The 20,487-nt window shown below is 38.2% G+C and overlaps 2 protein-coding genes across 7 annotated transcripts in view; one reads left to right on the plus strand and one right to left on the minus strand.

The window, feature by feature from the left end:
- Nucleotides 1-39: 39 nt before the first annotated feature.
- On the minus strand, nucleotides 40-5,034 carry MRPS18C (mitochondrial ribosomal protein S18C). 2 transcript variants are annotated; one of them, XM_044945707.1, is made up of 6 exons: nucleotides 4,874-5,034; nucleotides 4,094-4,146; nucleotides 1,826-1,909; nucleotides 801-858; nucleotides 241-300; nucleotides 40-178 (listed from the first exon to the last, which is right to left on the minus strand). In XM_044945707.1, the coding sequence occupies exons 1-6, from the start codon at nucleotides 4,971-4,973 to the stop codon at nucleotides 108-110; spliced, it is 426 nt and encodes a 141-aa protein (XP_044801642.1). In that variant the 5' UTR covers nucleotides 4,974-5,034; the 3' UTR covers nucleotides 40-107. The 2 variants fall into 2 exon arrangements, with proteins under 2 accessions (XP_044801642.1, XP_006072482.1); XM_006072420.3 differs by having other exon boundaries at nucleotides 40-156; nucleotides 4,874-5,031.
- A 215-nt stretch (nucleotides 5,035-5,249) lies between these two features.
- HELQ (helicase, POLQ like) overlaps nucleotides 5,250-20,487 on the plus strand; it is a 40,610-nt gene continuing 25,372 nt past the window's right edge. For 2 of the 5 annotated variants that reach the window (XM_006072419.4, XM_025289784.3), the window contains exons 1-8: nucleotides 5,251-5,584; nucleotides 6,539-7,256; nucleotides 11,012-11,190; nucleotides 12,022-12,222; nucleotides 12,652-12,724; nucleotides 14,861-14,958; nucleotides 16,118-16,216; nucleotides 17,773-17,918. In XM_006072419.4, coding sequence (XP_006072481.4) covers nucleotides 5,399-5,584; nucleotides 6,539-7,256; nucleotides 11,012-11,190; nucleotides 12,022-12,222; nucleotides 12,652-12,724; nucleotides 14,861-14,958; nucleotides 16,118-16,216; nucleotides 17,773-17,918 — 1,700 coding nt within the window. In that variant the 5' untranslated portion in view covers nucleotides 5,251-5,398. Of the gene's footprint in view, nucleotides 5,585-6,538; nucleotides 7,257-11,011; nucleotides 11,191-12,021; nucleotides 12,223-12,651; nucleotides 12,725-14,860; nucleotides 14,972-16,117; nucleotides 16,217-17,772; nucleotides 17,919-20,487 lie in introns of those variants that run through there. The other 3 variants (XM_025289782.3, XM_044945703.2, XM_025289786.3) reach the window with 3 other exon arrangements.

A 20,487-nucleotide genomic window follows, 5' to 3' on the forward strand; every position in this document is an offset into this window, starting at 1 on the left:
ATCTTACAGTTTGAGCCAGTATTAGCACCACACAACCACTTATTGCAAAATACATTTATTGATGATAACTTTATATAATTTACTCCCTATATTTGATGTTACAAACTTTAGGGTCTTTGAGATAGGCAGGATCCTTGTATGTAACTGGCATAAACCCTGTGAAGAGAAAATGAAAGTTCTTCACAAAAGACAATGAGCAAAATCTTGTTTAGCATAATTCAACTTTTCAGATGCTCTTACCCAATATCTGAGCTCTCTTAATTGCTTTTGTGATTTCTTTTTGTTTCTTCCCACAAAGACCTATAAAAGAAAATACTTTCTTATTCATAAAAAAATACCAATATTCAAAATGCATGACAATTATGTCACAGAAGGACTGGAAAACTGTATAGAGCCTGAGAGTAAGTATCTTGGGCTTTGTGGGCCACACAGTCTCTGTCATCATCAATTCTGCTCTTGTAGCTCAGACATTGTGGAAACTTAGCCATTTAGCAAGTGGCAGATCTGATTTGGCCTGTAGGCAGTAGGCCCCTGGTTTAAATGAGAGCCTGAGGATGACTACAACGTCTTCCTAAACAGCAAAGCCCGAGTCCTCTACATGTTGTCACCCTGTAGTTAACTGAGTATAAGAAGATATGCAAAATAATTACCCTTTTGGCCTCAGAAGCGACTTTCTCAAAGTACCCATAGTTTTTGGTCTAATAGTAATTTGTGGCAATATTTGAAAATCTGCCAGTTTTTTTTAAATAACAGGAGTAGGCTTATCTACATTTAAGTTGCTGTAATAGAAAACAAAATACCTGTTATGTGCCTTCCATAAATGCATCCAGTAAATGGAGAAATAAATTGGGATAAAAGCTGGTTTGAGTTATATTTGGAAAGGAAAAAAATTTTATGTTAATACACTTGTTATTCAACCTTGTATAAATTTCAAAACACAAAACATATCACCTTCAAGCTATAAAAGGCTGATTAATAAATTTTAGACAAACTTCAAAAATATGAATAAAAACACTGAACTATGTTCATTCTATTTAAAATAACCAAAGTAATTGTGAAAATTAACATTCTTCCCCAGTGTGTCAAAAACAAGTCTATACAACAGATTAATGAGCATGTTCTTTCAGTGCTAAAGCTGTTTTCTTCACTTTCCCACAGAAAACTTTTCTAAACCACTGCTGCTTACAACAAGGTACAGAGCATTCCATCTGTCGTGCTAGACTATCCCATAATGTCAGACTACAGTGAGGTCTTCAAGACATACAGGTGTACCAGGCCATTTGCTGCTACTTCTGTCTTATTAACCCTGACACTTGCATTTTACAGTTCCTTGGGCTTTCTCCCTCCAAAGAAGCTATCACTGTATACTACCGTCAGTACACTTAACTCTGACACCATCTCCTCCCCCCAGATTTGCCACTTTTAATCTGCTGAGTGCTGGACAACAGATAAAATGAATTCAAAATAGTGATACTGGTGGTGAGGTAAGATATCAACTTCAACACAGGAGCTTTTCCCTAATATTCAACCCCACCAACTGAGAATCACTGCCACAGGGAGCTTCTGTTCAGAGGTTTGGGGCGAAGAAAAAAACAAAACACACTGAGATCATTTAAGAGTCAATGAAGGACAGCCCAGAGGTTCCTATCTGAATAAAACAGATGCCTTATCCATGCAAGTATAACCAGATGTGAAATGACGAAGCTACTCAAACAGTCACCCCTACACAAGGCCTATTATCAAAACTGACTTGCTTCTCTACTGTGTTAACAAAAGAGCAAAAATCCCAAATCAAGTATCACAGTGAAGTAAAACCAGATCTCACCTGTACATTCTTATAATCTACACGTTTTTCACACAAGATACATTTTTTCAGAGGCTCCTTGTAAGGATTTTCCATTGGAATAGGCTAGCATAAAGGAAAAAAACAAAAATCTGAAAATGTTTTTTGTGTTAACTTTGAATCAAAAAAATCTTAGGGTACCACATTTAAATCTCTCCAAGGGATTAGTTGTACCTTTCTTACTGTTAAAATGAATAAATAACAGTTTGGCTTACAGAAGAAAAAGTTATTTCTGAAAAAGACCATTTTAAAGTTTGAGAGTACTCATATATATTTTGTACAAGTATCTTGTTTTAGTTTGGCGAAGGAGGGGTTAATTGATGGAGGACAATTCTGTGAAAAATACAATCTTTGGGGGGAAAAGGGTTTATCGGAGGAAAAAAAATCTTCAATAAGTGATTAAAAATGCTTTGCCCAGATTGTTAGGTGACTAAAAATTCTTATACTTAAGAAAAACAGCACAACAGATAACATATGCAATTCTTAAACTAGTATAATCTCCAAATCCATCCCTATGTTTCTCTAGATGTTTTACTGATATTTTTGTGTTACAAAAAGACAATGCCTCCATGTGTGTGCTAAGTTACTGCAATCATGTCCAACTCTTTGTGACCCATGGACTGTAGTCTGCCAGGCTCCTCTGCCCATGGGATTCTCCACGCAAGAATACTGGAGTGGGTTGCCATTTCCTCCTTCAGCGGATCTTCCTGACCCAGGGATGGAACCCACGTCTCTTTATGTCTCTTGCACGGGCAGGTGGGTTCTTTACCTCTGTCACCACCTGGGAGGCCCCAATATGTCCACAGCCTACTGTAATACTACACAGGTTTATTTTTTTTAACTACAATTCTATAGTAGTATAAAATTGTTTTATAACAATTTAAAGCAGTCCCAGACTGTTTTATAAGTTTGTGTCAGCCTTTTTGGTTTTTCTTTGTTCACTACTGCTTCTAAAGCTTCCATCACAAAGCCTCAGTCCTAAAATCACTTTAGGTGTCTCCAGTATACAGATTCTGAATCTAGAAATGGCTTTGAAGTCTTGAACCCCTGTAGTTGTATGCAAAACTTCAAATAAATGGGGCTTTGTGCCTTTTTCTGAGGAACCCTTAGCTTTCATGAGTCTCACTGGGATTTAAGGACCTAAAGAGAAGCTCTAGTAATTTCATTTTCTCTCTTAACTATGGTGTGAATTAGATGACCAAGATGGATGCTCAAAGGGACTAGAGGAGTTCTTTCGTTTCTTCCAATTCTTCAAATGTTCCTAATTCAACTTACATTCAACTCACGTATAATGACTATCCCTTCTCTATGTGTTTAATGTGGTCTGCTGCTGCTAAGTCGCTTTAGTCGTGTCCAACACTGTGACCCCATAGACGGCAGCCCACCAGGCTTCCCCATCCCTGGGATTCTCCAGGCAAGAATACTGAAGTGGGTTGCCATTTCCTTCTCCTTTATGTGGTCTGCTGCTGCTGCTAAGTCACTGCAGTCGTGTCCGACTCTGTGCGACCCCATAGATGGCAGCCCACCAGGCTTCCCCGTCCCTGGGATTCTCCAGGCAAGAACACTGGAGTGGGTTGCCATTTCCTTCTCCAATGCATGAAAGTGAAAGTGAAGTTGCTCAGTTGTGTCTGACTGTAGCAACCCCATGGACTGCAGCCTACCAGGCTCCTCCGTCCATGGGATTTTCCAGGCGAAAGTACTGGAGTGGGGTGCCATTGCCTTCTCCGTTATGTGGCCTAACTAGTATCAAATTGTCTTTGTATGTAGCAAGAAAAGCTATACGGCCTAAATCCAATGCTAGTACTTAAAATCCGTAAAAAAACATACATCTACAGTTTAGAAGAAACTATTTAACGTCCTGACATAAACCTTTAATGACTAAGATAAAAATAGAATTGAATTTGAAATGAGGACAGGGAGTCAAGGTATGGGTAAACTTTGTACAACCCCATTATTGGGCTTCCTGCAATTAGAGCATGCATCAAAACTGCCTTTTTAAATTCCCGAAGCACGTATCTAGAAAGAAAAATATGGTGTTACACAAGTCATGCTTCTTGCTAAGAATCTGGGAATTCTCTTACTTCAAAGTTCACTTAAGTGACTACTCATCAATAAATTACAATTTTCAAACTCAGATTAATTATCATCTTAATTGTCTTTGTCCTTCAGCTGAACTCTATTCAAACAGCTAAGATATAATTTGGTCTTAGTTGCAAATGCCTTATTAAAAGAAAGAAAAAAAATTCTTACCAGGTCCTCACTGCTGGTTACCTGTTTATATTGTGAACAACTTCTCCACAGCACTGCAATTAAACAGAAACAGCAACAAACTTTTTGTTAGCTCAGCAGCTAAGGAAAGATTGTGTTTCTGTTGAGGCAAGATGAACTAAGGGACACAATGTAAAAGGTTTATATCAGTATTACTAACAAAGTAAAACAAAGGGCCTTAGGTTTGAGACAGTGGTAGACTTAGAATAAAAATGTTTTCTGGGGCGTTGGGAAAACGGCATATATACCCCTAGCCATACAACCTCTCACCTGTTCTTGAAATTTATTTTCCCTTCTCTCCGTGGGTAAAGACAGATTTTAATGCAAACTGAAAGGCATTGTCATGCCAAAGGGAGAGTGAAAACAGACTCTACAAAAAAAGCACAAAGCAGATAAAAGTGCAGAAGTGTCACAATTTCGCCCTGATCTGGGGCCCTCGGATATCTGCGATTTGCTGCTAGGTGACTCTGAAAATGCTCCTTCCTTACTAAGTCTACCTGAAGATCTTGGGCAAGTCCTTGCCTCTTATTGAGAATCGCTCCTCGTACGTTAAAACACTGTACTGGACGACATCTCGTGCTCTCTTCAGCTTTAAAATACTAGTCATTTAAATACGGGCCATTACTGATGCCCACTTCTTTTGGCGAAACAATCGCCTAAACACCAGCGTCCTTTAGCTAACAGCGACGACTCCAACGACCTAACTAGACCTAAACCAATTGCTGCAATGCTACAAAAGAGCATAGGATATGGAGACTTTACCTGCACGAGTCCCGGAATTTGTGAGGCAGACAAAAGCCGTTGGGAAACGCGTAAACTGTCTCTTCCCTAGCCCACCGCAAAGACCTACCACAGCAGCCATGGTTCCTTGCTCCTCCCCTTCCTTTTCTGTTTCCAAAAAACGTCCTGACAAGTCCCTTCCGGTGTACTTCCCCTAGAGGCCTGCGGACTCGGTTCAAAGGTTCCGCGGTTTGCCGGGACTCAAAGAGCGGGTGGGGTTTTCAATACGCCTGCGCAGTACCTTCCCTTTCCCCTCACCCCCCGCCCCCCACCTCTTGCCCAGCCTCCAGCCCAGCACACTTAACGATTGGATGAGGAGAGGGCGGGCTCCCAGGTTGGTGCCTCCGTTTCCGGTCTCAAAGCGGTCCTTCCCCAAAGTGGATGGAGAGGGCAGCGCAGCTTCCACCTGTTGCTACCCTCCCCTTGTTGCTGCACTTACCCCTCCACTAGGGGGTTGGCGGCTGGGTCACGGGGAAAGAAGTTGGGGCTGGGCTCTCAGGCCCTGCCATGGACGAAGGTGGTTCCCGCATCCGCAGGCGGGTATCCGTCCGCAAAAGAAACCGTCCTAGTCTAGAGAGCGTTTTTGCCGCCTCCCCCGCGACCGAGCTTAAACATAGCGATGAAGAGAAGGAGGACGAGGAGATGGTGGCCGGGAGCCGGCGGCGGAAAACCGTGGACGTGCAGCCGGTCGAGGTACAGCCCCATCACCTCTCAGATTCCCGAGTTCCTCGTTCTATTTCCCACCTTTGGAGTGATGAGGTATACCCAGGTCCCCATTGCGCATGCTCACTGAAAGGCGGGGACCTTGAAACTCCCGAGTTTGGCCGTTCCTGTCTCAGGTGCAAGCAATTGACAGGTCATCTACTAGCCTTCTTGGGCTTACTTCATCTTTGTTATCGCTGTTAAGCCTCACTGTCAGCCCCCGTAGATATATATAATTGTGAAACATAGACCTTGAGACGTAAAAGGTCTATGGGGGGCATGACACGAAGCCCTATACTTTCTATACTTCCAAGTTTTTGCTTCTCCTTGTACTAAAAGTACCCAGACCTGTTATGGGCTTTGTTAAGCTATTTGCTTTATCCAGATTTTACAACAGAAATTAGACCGAGAAGTTAAAGAAATCTTGTGTTCTTAATCCCTTTACTATGTTGCTACCCCCAAATTAACCCCCAAATTATATCTCTTCTGTTTATAGACTGTCCCAAGTCAGACTTTCCATTTCAATTCTATTCTAAGAACAATCTTCTTGGAGTGCCCAGTGACACAAGCATGATTTTATTGCAGGCCAGTGTCTGCAGATGGGACGGGAAACAGTACTGTGGTTATCAGAAACTCCTAGTGAGATAATATCCTTCCCAGTAGATGGCCGTCGGTCTTGCTACCATTTTAAAGGATTTAACGGTCCCTTAAGAATTAGGATCCTAGCATCCCTAGGAGTACAGTTGATGTCAGTCACTTAACGTCTCTGGGCCTCAGTATCTCCATCTGTAAAATGGGACAATAGTATCTATTTTATAGGATTATTTACATTTAGGTTTGTGATCCGTATGTGACCATACAATTATATACCTAAGAGAGCTTTCAGCTGAAACTTATTCTTAATGAAGCTGGACTCCACGATAAATCTTTTTGTTTTCTTTCCAGATTATTGACAGTGAAGAGGACATGTTTGGTGACTATGATAGCTTTGCTGAGAACTCTTTTTTAGCTCAAGTTGATGACCTGGAACAAAAGTATTTGCAACTTCCTGAACATAGGAACCATGCTACAGACCATGCCACTGAAGATCTTTGTTCAGAAAGCGATAAACATAACACACTCAACGTTACTGTTGTAGGTGACTGTACAGAATTAAATATAGGTGACCACACAAAGAACCAGAGCAGGCATGAAGATGTCTCTATTGAACCTGAAGCTGATATTTTGTATGATGTACCTTCTTCTCAGGTTTTATTCTTTGAAAATTTGCATAACTTTTCCAGTGATTTGGGTGGTCCATCTACTGAAGAAAAGGATTGGAACTCATCCTTTCCTAAGACTGTGAATGAGGAATTTCCCGTTAATAGCAGAGAGCAGCCCCAGCAGACTGTTGAATCCTCCTCTAAAATCAGAACTAGTTCAGATGCAAATAGGAGAAAAAGTCTGAAAGATCATCTAAAAAGTACCATGACTGGAAATGCCAAAGCCCAAACACCAATATTTTCTAGGACTAAACAGCTCAAAGAGACTCTCCTATCTGAAGAAATTAATGTTGCTAAGAAAACAATTGAGTCATCATCAGATGACCTTGGTCCTTTTTATTCATTACCCAGCAAAGTGAGAGATCTTTATGTTCAGTTCAAGGGAATTGAAAAACTATATGGTAATGTTTTTTGCTGGAATGAAAAAACATTTACCCTCATTACCATAATGTTGGTGCAAATCAGTAGAAAAAAGATGCATCCATGGTCCTATTTCTCACCTTAAATCAAAAACTCAGTCCTCTCAGCTTTCCATCCACATCCTGCTGCTGTTGAACTTCTTTTCTTCCCTTTGTGGCCACACTCCTCCAACCTGTTATCCTTGCTGTCTCCTTTTCCTCACCTCAGATAATTCCCAGCCCATTCCACCTCTGGGTTCTGTGTTGTCCCTTATTATATAATGACTGGAGTGTAAACCCAGTGAGACTTTAGTTCTTTCCTGACCTCTCAGTTGCTTACCTAACACGACTGACCAGACCCTTCCTGAAACACCCATTTCTTGACATTCCACTCCTGGCTTTTTTTTCTAATTAGACTGGCTGCTCCTCAGTCTTCTTAGCTTCCTTGGCTGACTGTTACTTTGCTACCAAAACGTAGTTGCTGAAATTCCTTTGACTACTCATATGTCTTGAGTGAGTCAGTATTGATATCATGAATTAAAAATAAACATCTTTAAAGACAGCTTAAATTAGGGTTTAAATGCAGATAAATAGTAGTAATAATAGCTGATTTGTAACATTTTTTCAAAAACCCTGGCTCCTTGCATATTTTCAAATATGTGTCACTTTAGACAAAGAAGGGATACTTGCTGCCATCCCGAAAGAGCATGCTATCAACAAATCACTTCATAATTACTTCTGAAACTCCTAAGTATCATGAACCACCTGAAAACATAGGTTCTTATCTCAGGGGGAAGACATTGAGGTTGGAGAAGTAGGACTACAGGAAACAAAGTCTAATACAAGGCTTTGCAAGAGTCTAACAAACTAAATTGTGAGGTTTGCAGTTCAAGAGCTAAAGGTGTGTATTGTCCTTGAAGTAGATGTTACTTTTATGCCCTCTATTTTTCTTCCCAGCACCTTGTTCTGTGTTTCATCTGCATCTTCTGCCCTCAGGACAAGACTCTTACCTAACTCATCTTTTTCTTTTTTTAAGATTTCTTTTAATTTATTTATTTTTGGCTGCACTGGGTCTTCATTGCTGAGCACGGCTGTCTCTAGTTGCAGTGAGCTGGGGCTACTCCCTAGTTGCAGTGTGCAGGCTTCTCGTTGCAGTGGTTTCTCTCGTTGCAGAGCACAGGCTCTGGGGCCCATGGGCTCCAGAGCACAGGCTCAGTAGTTGTGCACATGGGCTTAGTTGTCGCAAGACGTGGGATCTTGGGGATTGTCCACCTGATGATGAGTTCTGGCGCTGTCACTTAACCACAGGTTTTGTACTCTGAGCCTTAGTTCCTGATCTGTTAAAAAGCGATGATAATTTTTTTGCCAGTTGTGTTTAGAACTTGCCAAGTTGGACTTTAGTTATGACTGCTTTAAAGTAAGAACTTTAGTAAATAATTTTTAAAATCTCAATATTGGTAAATCTGATGACGATACGACCAATTTAAAGCATGAATATGTGTGTTACTTTTCCTTGAGCTAAAACAATGCTTCTCAAAGTTCAGTTCCTAACTGCAGCATCAGCATCACCTGGAAATCTGTTGAAATACACATTCCCAGGTCCCACCCCAGCCCTCCTGAGTCAGCACCTTGGGCTGGGATCTGGCATTCTGCTCGGATAAGCCCTCCTGATCCTGATGTGCAGAAAGTTTGAGAGCTCCTGAGCTAGAGAACTTCAGCCTTATACAGTACTGTTGTTTTTGCCTTTTAGGCATAGAATTACATTCTTAGTGTTTTATAAAAATATTGGGAACTAAATTAATGTAATTTTTTTTTAGTATGTGAAGATAAATGTTATTTCTAAATATTTATTATTTTGGTCATTTTATACTTTAAAACTCTTGAGTTGGATAAAATGTGGACATGTAGTTTCACATAAACATCTGCAGTTTGATAACTAATGGGTGATACTAGCCTAAAGTATTTTCTAATATTTAGGTATTAAATATTCAATGTATTTAAATATTTTTGAAAATTTTTTTATCAAAGCATAGTTGATTTACAACATTATAGCAGCTTGTGGAAAAACCCAAATGAACTTTGCAGCCTCCTCAACATATTAGTTTTCAGGTGTACAACATAGTGATTCAGTATTGTTATAGGTTATATACTCCATTTAAAGTTATTACAAAATAATGGCTATCATTTCCCTGTACTGTAAAATCCTGAAATACTTTTAAAGTAAAAAATACATAATCATTTGCATATATTTCAGGCTGCGAATAATTAGTTCATATGATTGTGTGATCAGTCTTTACCCTGTTATTGGCTCTTTGTTATATAAACAATGCGATGGTGAACATCTTACACACGACCTTTACACATGCGCCTGCTTTTTATTTCAGTCAGTGTAGAGTTCTGTAAGCAATACTGCTAGGTCAAAGGCAGCGTGCAGTTTTATGTTTGTTGCTGACAGATTGCTTCCCCAAAAGACTAGCAGTTTATACTTTCATCAACCACACACAAAAGTGCCTGTTTCTTCCTGCTCTAGTCAACTCTGTATTTTACATGTGGGGGGCTTTTTGTTTAGGTAGTTATTTAATGCTTTTTGTTGGTTTATTTCTTTTGCCAAGCTTGATAGGTAACAGTAGAGCATCTTTCCGTGTATTTATAAACCATCTGCATTTCTCTATACTGTGAAATGTCATCATATCTTTTGCCCATTTTTCTAGAGGTAAATATAATGCACATTTTGAAGACTTTTGATGATGCACATTGTCCACTTTTCCTACAAAGTATTTATACTAGTTTTCACATTTTGTTTTGGATCTAATATGATCCTTTTCATGAATTCCACCTTGATAACTTGTGGAAACTAGATTTTGTTGTTTAGTCACAGTCATGTCTGACTCTTGCAACTCTGTGGACTGTAGCTCGCCAGGCTCCTCTGTCCATGGAATTTCCCAGGCAAGAGTACTGGAGTGAGTTGCCATTTCCTTCTCCACGGGATCTTCCCAACTCAGGGATCAAACCCATGTCTCTTTGTGTCTTCTACATTGACAGGTGGATTCTTTACCACTGAGCCACCAGGGAAACCCTAGATGTTGTAGTTAATAACCCTAGTCTTTAATGGTTTAAGCAATCTCATCAGTTTAAGGATTTTTTTTTTTTTTTTTTTTTGGCTGCACCAGATCTTATCCCCTCATCAGGGGTCAAACTCAGTCCCCTTGCAGTAGGAGTATAGAGTCTTAACCACTGGGCCACCAGGGAAGTCCCTCTCATCGGTTTAAAATAGTATTCAGACCATTCAAACCAGCACCCTGTGAAAGCTGATTGAATAGTCTTTCTAGGTTTGTGTAAATTATCTTTTTTTTTTTTTTCCCCTCTTGGCTCTGTTTCTCTGTTGGGTGAATGAGGAAGGGAAGCTTACACGGTGTCCTTACCGAATATAAGAGAAAGACCTTAGAATTCACACAGATTCTTGAAATGCCCCTTAGCCCCTCTGATGTCCCAGGCAATACCTCTTGTCCAGCAGGCCTACATGCCTGGTGGCATCTTAGACCTCAGTCTGCAGCTGGCAATTGGGTAAACTAGTTGCCTACCCCACCAACCAGGCCTGAACTAGTATACACACCATGCATTGTAGATTTTTTATATTTATATATAGTTACATTTATTACTATGAGAAGATGCTACACAGGGTAGGATTTGACTTTTTTCTTCTTAGAAAACTTTGTAGAAGGGAAAAATAAGGCTTTTTCTTTTTTTCAATTCCACAGAATGGCAACATACTTGCTTAACATTGAAATCTGTGCAAGAAAGAAAAAATTTAATATATTCCTTGCCAACAAGTGGTGGAAAAACCCTCGTGGCTGAGATTTTAATGCTACAAGAACTACTATGCCGGCGAAGAGATGTTTTAATGATCCTTCCATATGTGGCAATTGTTCAAGAAAAGGTGTGATTTTTTTTTTTAAAGAAAATGGTATTTGTTAATGTTATTTTGATGTTCAGATATGAAAACTAGAATAAATGTAAGAACTTTATTGACTGAGAAGAGGTAGCCTTATTGATGCAGAATTATTTTTAGGATATGCAGAAGCAGTGTGGTGTAGTTACTAAAAATCTCTTCTAATACTAATTACCTGTTTAAGAAAGTTTTTTTTTCCCCTAAACTTGTGAATTAAACTCCATTTCAAATGTTCTACTGATACTTAGCATGCTTTTTCAAGCACAAACTAACCAATTATTCTATCAAATGAGTTATTCTGATGTTTTTTAATATCAGAAAAGACAGTTAAAATTTATTTTTTGCATTTATTACATAGTTTAAAAATGGCATTTGCAAGGGTCAGTACATTATGACATTTCTTAGATGTATATGTTTAACTGTAACCTTATTCCCATTGATTTATATTAAACACTATTTTGCTGCTGCTGCTAAGTCGCTTCAGTCATGTCCGACTCTGTGCGACCCCATAGACGGCAGCCCACCAGGCTCTGCCGTCCCTGGGATTCTCCAGGCAAGAACACTGGAGGGGGTTGCCATTGCCTTCTCCATTGTGTGAAAGTGAAAGTGAAGTTGCTCAGTTGTGTCCTACTTTTAGCGACCCCATGGACTGCAGCCCACCAGGCTCCTCCATCCATGGGATTGTCTAGGCAAGAGTACTGGAGTGGTTTGCCATTGCCTTCTCCGAAACACTATTTTAGATTTTTTTAAATCCCTGTGAACATTTAATAATTAGAGTTCTTATTTATCTGACTTTTTTTGTTTATTGTAATGTTCTAGATTTCAGGTTTGTCAAGTTTTGGTATAGAACTGGGTTTCTTTGTTGAGGAATACGCTGGAAGCAAAGGAAAATTTCCTCCAATTAAAAGAAGGGAAAAGAAATCATTATATATTGCCACTATTGAAAAAGGACATAGTCTGGTGAACTCCTTGATTGAAACTGGAAGAATTAGCAGTCTGGGTCTGGTTGTTGTAGATGAGGTTGGTTACTATGTTTGTTGATTTATTAACATTTTTATTATACTAACACTTATTATGTGTATCTGTTTGATACCTTATGAGGATGAGTAATTTATTTTAGTATATAGACAGTATGTAGATGAAGGCATTTCATGCTTGGTAATCTTAAATTCAGTTTTTTGTCAGTTGTTTCTTGAAGAGTGGATATATGTCCATATGTTCAGTTTTATGGTAGTACTGATGAATTCCTGATCCCAGGACATTGTCCTAGGGATAACTTCAATAACTTAAAATATCAGTGAAATAATGAATATGTACTCGAGTTGGTACATAACTAAAATGCTTGAGTTATAAAGCATACATTGCTTCTTCATTTCATCAAATATATGCTTGTTTTATATAGGTATTATATGCAGATTTACTTTTATCCTTTTTTTTTTAATCTCAAAGTTGCACATGATTGGTGAAGGAACCCGTGGGGCTATACTGGAAATGACTCTGGCAAAAATCCTCTACACCAGCAGTAAGTTTTTTTTTCAGATGTGCTCACTAGTTGATTTATAATCAAGAGACCTATAAAAGACTTAATCCTATCACTAGCTAGATTATGTAACCTAAAGCAAGATGCTTAAGCTTTCTGTCTTAGTTTTTTATTTCTAAAATAAGTTTATACATTTTTGTTGGATGCATGAGTAGAATCATGAAGATAAATGAAGTTAGCATTTGAAGATGTCCCCATCAGTATCCTCCACTTACTAGCTCTGTGTACTTAGGCATGTGACTTAACTGCTCTTTCCTCATCTGTAAAATGGGCACAATAATGGTACCAACATGATGGGATTGTAAGAATTACATGAGGTAACACATGTGACCAACACATTCAGCCATGCTCAGACATAGCACAGTAAAGGTTTGCTGCTGTTGCCAGCATCAATATCATGTAAAACATTGTCTGTAAATAGTCACTTTAAGGAGCTATTTTGCAACATCAGATAGTCTCTAAATGTATGTGAAATATTTATTCTAAATGTCTTCTCTATTTTTATATACTATTGCAATAGCTTATTATGTATTATAATAGTTTATAGAAAATTATTAATCATAAAGGTCAGATTTTAATAATTATTTTTAAAATTCTGACAATAGTGGTATTTAGGCAGATTGTAGCACTTTATAATCATTGATTAAAAAATGTTTACTGAGTACCCACTGCATGTCAGGCCCTATTTTAAGTGCTAGGGATGTAACAGCGAATAAAACAAAGTCCCTGCCTTTATCAAACCTATATTTTAATGAAAGTGAACAGATAATAAGCAGATAAACAAGAAAACAGTGTGTCAGATAGTGACAAAATATAAAGCAGAGGAAGAAAGGAGAATGATCGTCTACTTGTCACATCCAGTGTACACTGATAGCTCTTGTCTTAATTTCTTTTCAATATTTGAGTATTCATCATTCTTTTTTCCTTTGGGTGCTGAAACACCATTCTGTCTTCATTTCCCTATTGTCTTTCTGTAAGATCAATCATGTGTTAACACTGAGAGGTAGAACAGCGTAATGGCTAAGGACAGACTCTGCAGCTGGATTCAAATCCTAGCTCACTTTTAACTTTGTATGTGACCTTGGGCAGGTACAGTATATAGTATAGTAACTGTGCCTCTTTTTCCTTGTGCATCAAAAATGGAGGATAGTAATAGAACCTTTCTCACTGACTTGCTGTGGAGACAGCGTGAGTCAGTCTTTGTAAAGCATCTCGCATAGTACCTGCATGTAATGGACATGTGTTTGCTATACACTTATGTACACTGCTGCTGTGTACTTATGTACACTACTACTCTGTACTTATGTGTATACTTATGTACACTGCTGCTGTATACTTACATGCACTGATGCTGTGTACTTATTTGTATACTTAACGTATACGCTGCTGTATACTTACGTACACTGCTGCTGTGTACTTACATGTATACTTATGTATACTGCTGCTATATACTTATTTATATAAGTATACTGATACATATTTATGTGTCTTTCTGTCACCAATGCCTTGCACTTAACAGATATTTGAACAAAAGGGCTCTCTTCAGTTTCTCCTTTTGTTCTCCTTTGTGACACTACTTGCTAAGTGTGTTCATTGTATACATTGGTGTTACCATAGATTCATCCCTTGTTTCCTTCTTCATATAGTTTCTGCTAATTCTCATCCATACTCATGACTTCAAAGTCTTCCTGTGTTCTTATGGCTCCCAATTTGCGTGACCAGCTTATACCTCTCTTCTAAGTAATATCATCTGCCAGATTAATCGTCTGGTTTTATAGAGTTGATTGTTGAACAACACAGGTTTGAATTGCATGGGTTCACTTGTAAGTGGGTTTTTTCAGTAATAAGTGCTACAGTACCACAGGACCTGTGGTTGATTGAATCTGGAGATGCAGAACTGAAGATAAGGAAGGCCAAGTACAGGTTTTACATGGATTTTCAACTGTACAGAGGGGTGGTGTCCCTAACCCTCATTTTGTTCACGGTCAACTGTTTGTCTTACCTGCCCCCTCTTTCCCGCATCACTCTGTAAAAATTACAAACATAAAAAGGTTACTAAAATTACTGTTATGATATACTAAATAACACATTTTTCTCAATACTTTTTTTTTTTTTTAGAAACGACTCAAATTATTGGTATGAGTGCAACGTTAAACAATGTTGAAGACCTACAGAAGTTCCTGCAAGCAGAATATTACACCAGCCAGTTTAGACCAGTATGTACCTAAGGTTTGATTTGTTATGTGTCATTTTTGCTACATATCATATTTGTAGCAAACGTGCTATATAAAAATTCTGAGAATGATGAAGGCGCATAATGCCACTCACTGTGTCTAAATGCTAACAAGTCTGTATGGAGGGAGCATACACTGTAGGGTCAGGGAGCTTGGCCAAGATGGGTGCCCAGCTCACGGACCTTCTGTGAATATTTACCGAATGAAAATTTTCAGACCCGTTCTGCTTTTCCACTTTATATTCTGTAAGGTAAATTTTTTCATCTGGTAAGAATTTAGTGATTCACGTTTTGAGTTATTAACACATAAAAAAGTTTATCTTAAAAATTAAAAGTTTTGATAGTTATAATGCTTTTTTAAAATAAATTAAGACCTCACATGGATATAAATTTAAATTCCCCAATAACAGTATTCCCAAAAGGCTTGAAGAAAATAAGTACATGTTATTCATAGTTATTTGAAAGCAGCTTATAATGTACATGTACTCCGTAGTCTCTGTGTCTAAATAGGTTTTCAGAAAATAATTGTTTAGAATCACAAAATTTTATCTTTAAATTTGGTGTTTTTACATTTGCACCAAATGTGAGAATTTTCACGAGATAGTTCCTGACCTTAGTTGTCAAGTTAGATGGTGTTCTGTGGGTGGCTGTGTGGTACAGCGGATAGTACACTGAGCTTCTCAATGCTATTTTTTAAAAAATTCAATAAGCTCTATTTACAAACTTCTTTTGTCTACAGATACTTAAGTTGAAAATAATTTGGTGGTATTCACATTAAAACTGGTGACTAATAAAGTTTTAAATCTGGAGGAGTAACACAAATAACTCCTTAATAAAAGATAAGAGTGTGAACACTTGGCTCACCTTTACTTCCTCTTGTGACAAATACAAGTGTCTGATTTTCCTTTTAGATATGTGGTTATTTAATTCAAAAGTATTTCCTCAAGGACAGTAATCCCTATTTTGATTTAAAAGGAAAAAGAAACTTAAATGGGAAAGAAATAAATTTAAGTTGAAGCATTCTGCATACCTTAGGAAAGCTAAACTTTTTGTACTGTTTTATAACATATTTTACAAAATTTGAAACTCCAGAAAAAGGAATTTGTATATGGTATTAATTTCAAATGTCCTTTTAATTCAAGGTTGAATTAAAAGAATATCTGAAAATAAATGACACAATATATGAAGTTGACAGCAGAGCTGAGAATGGCATGACTTTTTCACGCCTCCTTAATTACAAGGTAACCTTGATAATCCCTGATGGTGAGGTTCTTAGACTTTGTGCCCAGCTGCCCTGGCACACCACAAAGGAGTCACATGGGTACCATGGGAAAGTTTAGGTATTTAAGAGAAAAAAAGCTGATGCTGGACATCTGTTGGACACCATACAAATGACTGGTTCAAGACAGTTTCCAATGTCAATATTAGATCACACTACATTCCTTCCTAGGATAGTATATCTTTGTGAAGTTAGTGACTTTTTTTTTTTTTTGCACTTACTGTAAGCAAATACCATGTGAAAATCAATATGGAACAGGAAATGAGGGTTTCATGGTTTGAAAGACTGCAGGGCCCAGGTGTGCATACTTCTCATTTAGTGGGTTATGATAGTTATTTAAGAATGAAATGAAAATTTTTCTTTTTCAACTGACATTTGTTGTTATTCAGATGTCTACTTATCTGTGAAGAAATGCATACTTGTTGTTTGGACCTGACTACCTAATAATCAAACTGTTTGGTATTTCTTTTGACCTTGGGGCTCCATGGACCAAGAAAGCTTGGAGACCTTTCCCATAAATGTTTATTCATTCAGTAGCAACAGTAATACAAGAAGAAATATTTGTGGGCTCTATAGCTCAGATATTGGCGTATGAAAATATGGATATCTACTGTGCTAATGTTCTGTGGTTTTCATGGAGGACATTTAAAAGGGGAGAAAGAAATTTTACATCAGTTTTATTATTCCATGAAGGTATATTGGGCTTCCCTGGTGGCTTAGTGGTAAAGAATACACCTGCCAATGCAGGAGACAGGGGTTCGATCCCTGGGTCAGGAAGACCCCCTGGAGAAAGAAATGGCAACCCACTCCAGTATTCTTGCCTGGGAAATCCCATGGACACAGGACCCTGGCGGGCTACAGCCCATGGGGTTGCAAATGAGTCAGACATGACTGAGCAACTAAACAATAACATAAAGGTGTATTATAATTATAATAATTAGGTATATTAGGTATAAAGGTATAATTATAATAATATATGTTATTCTAAATCTGTATCTTAATTAGTTTTCAGTAAAGTTGAATAAAGTGAGGAGATTTTAAATAACTTTACATTTTTCTTTGTTCTTTGAGTTCTTTATGTCTGTTTGATAAATATATTTTGTATTTCTGAAAACCTGTCCTATGGTATGATTGAACATGTTTTTGAAAACTGTTAGTAATAGCAAGAGGTTTAACTTATTTATGCAGTTCTTTGACTATTATTAGGATCAATTTGTGTTTCTCTCTGTGGACTTTTTCTGCTTTGGTGAAGATGGGCAGGCCATAGAGTTATTAATACAATTGATTATTTTCACTTCCTTTATTTAAAATTAAATACACCTAACAAAACCCTAATAACAAATGTGGGACTTAACATTTTGCTCTGTAATATAAGTTGCATCTTTTTTTTAAAATGGTCATATTTATTAAATGAGAAGTTCAAAGTTATGGTTGATTTACTTACCTTCCAGAGCACACTGGTAAAGTGAAAGGCTTTCATGGTTGCTAACTACCTTGTTCCTAAATCTTGTTGTGCAGTATTCCGATACTCTGAAAAAGATGGATCCTGATCACTTGGTAGCACTGGTGACAGAAGTTATTCCCAGTTATTCCTGCTTAGTTTTTTGTCCCACTAAGAAGAACTGTGAAAACGTAGCAGAAATGATATGCAAAAGTTTAAGCAAGTATGTTAATCTTTTAAAAATATTCTGTTTCATTTTTATCATGATCTACATGCCTGTATTCTGTTTATTTAACAAGCACTGGTTACTTTTTGCAGACATTATGCTAAGTTATTATACTAGATTCTAAAGGTCCTGGCCTTGAGGGAAAAGAGCTGAACTGTGAAATTCACAGATGTGAAATGGCCAGAGAAAAAGTCTAAGGCTACATGTAGGAGAATGCTGACTGATATAGCAGCTTGGCTCCACAGTGAGTCACCTTGAGGCCTTTTTAAAATCTCAGCGCCCAAGCTACCTCCAAGACAAATCAGAATATTTGGGAGTGGGACCTAGGTACTACTATTCTGTAAAGCTTCTAAGCAAGTCCAGCATACAGCCGAGGTCAACCCCTGGCCTATGTCATCAGAGGACTAATCAGTAATCACTGTAGGGATGATCTGATGATCACTGTGTGATCAGTGTTACAGTCGCTCAGTCGTGTCTGACTCTTTGCGACCCCATGGTCTATCCATGGAATTCAAGCAAGAATACTGGAGTGGGTTGCCATTCCCTTCTCCAGGGGATCTTCCCAACCCAGGGATCAAACCCAGGTCTCCTGCATTGCAGGCAGATTCTTTCCCATCTGAGCTACCAGGGAAGCCCCATGTGATCAGAGGACTAATCAATAATCACTGTAGGGATGAAGGGCTATGTGATCAGAGGACTTATCAGTGTAGGGATTAATTGTATCTTTAGCTTAACTTTCTCTGTAATTAAATACTGTTGCCTTTGTTTTCTTAGTAAGCTTCACACTTGGATTGTGTGGACATTGGAATTGAATTTGCTAAATAATAAAGAAATGTACTGCTTTGTAATTGTATAGTATCTTAGCGTTGACTCTGTTATAGAGGTAAGTATAAAATGACCTTAAATATGAGCAGTTTGTTTTTTCTGTACCTTTTTGTCCCACGTGTTGTTTTAGCATATTTTTCAGATTTCTTATGGGCCCCTGAGCCGGTGCTGTGTGGCTACACAGGGATCAGTACCCTGGGTTCTCACCCAGCCCTCCTCCACTTGCCCCCACAGTCCCGTTGTCGTGGATTGGCCTAATACAGAGTTAAACTCATTGGCTAGCACAAAGATGCCGATGTTTGGGATAAAGTCAAGGAGTGTTTCCCATTTCAGTAACAGAGTCTGACTTTAAAATGATGATGTAGAGTATAAAAACCTAAGGAAATTAAATTATCATTGAAGGATGCTCAGTGAGTCATTTGTTTTCTTAGAGTAAGGTAATATAGTCCTGACTAAGTGATGGGGAAATTTAGAGACAGACTTTTGACTGTGTGAAATGAGATTAATTGTTGGTCAAGTCATACCCTTGACTTATTTTGCTTTTCGGGGGTAATAGTTTATTTGGGTCGTAAATGTTGATGTTTAATATTGACATACTGATTTGGTTCCCCGGAACCTTTAGTTAGTGAATTGTAGTGAACCCTTGATATTTTGTAAAGAGATAGGACTTAACTCTTTCTGAAGGAAAATTTCCTCTAAAATACATTTTCCATATTACTTGCTGCTTTCTTAAGGTAAATGTCCCGAGTATACTCAGCAGAGGCCACAGGACTGGAAAAGGCCAGTTTTCATTTCAGTCCCAAAAAAGGGCACTGCCAAAGAATGCTCAAACTAGTGCACATTGCACTCATTTCACATGCTAGCAAAATAATGCTCAAAATCCTTAGAAAATTCCAGAAAAATACCTACTTCTGCTTCATTGACTACACTAAAGCTTTTGACTGTGTAGATCACAACAAACTGTGGGAAATTCTTAAGGAGATGGGAATACCACCTTACCTGCTTCCTGAGAAATCTGTATGCACATCAAGAAGCAACAGTTAGAACTGGACATGGAACAACGGCCTGGTTCGAAATTGGGAAAGAAGTACATTAAGGCTGTATATTATCACCCTGCTTATTTAACATCTGTGCAGAGTACATCATGAGAAACGCTGGGCTAGATGAAGCACAAGCTGGAATCAAGATTGCCGGGAGAAATATCAATAACCTCAGATATGCAGATGATACCACCCTTATGGCAGAAAGTGAAGAGGAATTAAAGAGCCTCTTGATGAAGGTGAAAGAGGAGAGTGAAAAAGCTGGCTTAAAACTCAACATTTAAAAAATGAAGATCATGCCATCTGGTCCCATCACTTCATGGAAAATAAATGGGGAAAGAATGGAAACAGTGACCGACTTTATTTTCTTGGGCTCCAGAATCACTGTGGATGGTGACTGCAGCCTTGAAATGAAAAGATACTCCTTGGAAGAAAAGCAATGATAAATCTAGACAGAATATTAAAAAGCAGAGAAATTACTTTGCCTACAAAGGTCCATATAGTGCTGTGGTTTTTCCATTAGTCATGTATGGATGTGAGCTGGACCATTAAGAAGGCTAAGCACCGAAGAATTGATGCCTTTGAACTGTGGTGCTGGAGAAGACTCTTGAGATTCTCTTGGACTGCAAGGAGATCAAACCAGTCAATCCTAAAGAAAATCAACTCAGAATGTTCATTGGAAGGACTGATGCTGAAGCTGA

The sequence above is a fragment of the Bubalus bubalis genome, chromosome 7 (genome assembly GCF_019923935.1).
Source record: "Bubalus bubalis isolate 160015118507 breed Murrah chromosome 7, NDDB_SH_1, whole genome shotgun sequence".
In the NCBI taxonomy this organism is placed as follows: domain Eukaryota; kingdom Metazoa; phylum Chordata; class Mammalia; order Artiodactyla; family Bovidae; genus Bubalus; species Bubalus bubalis.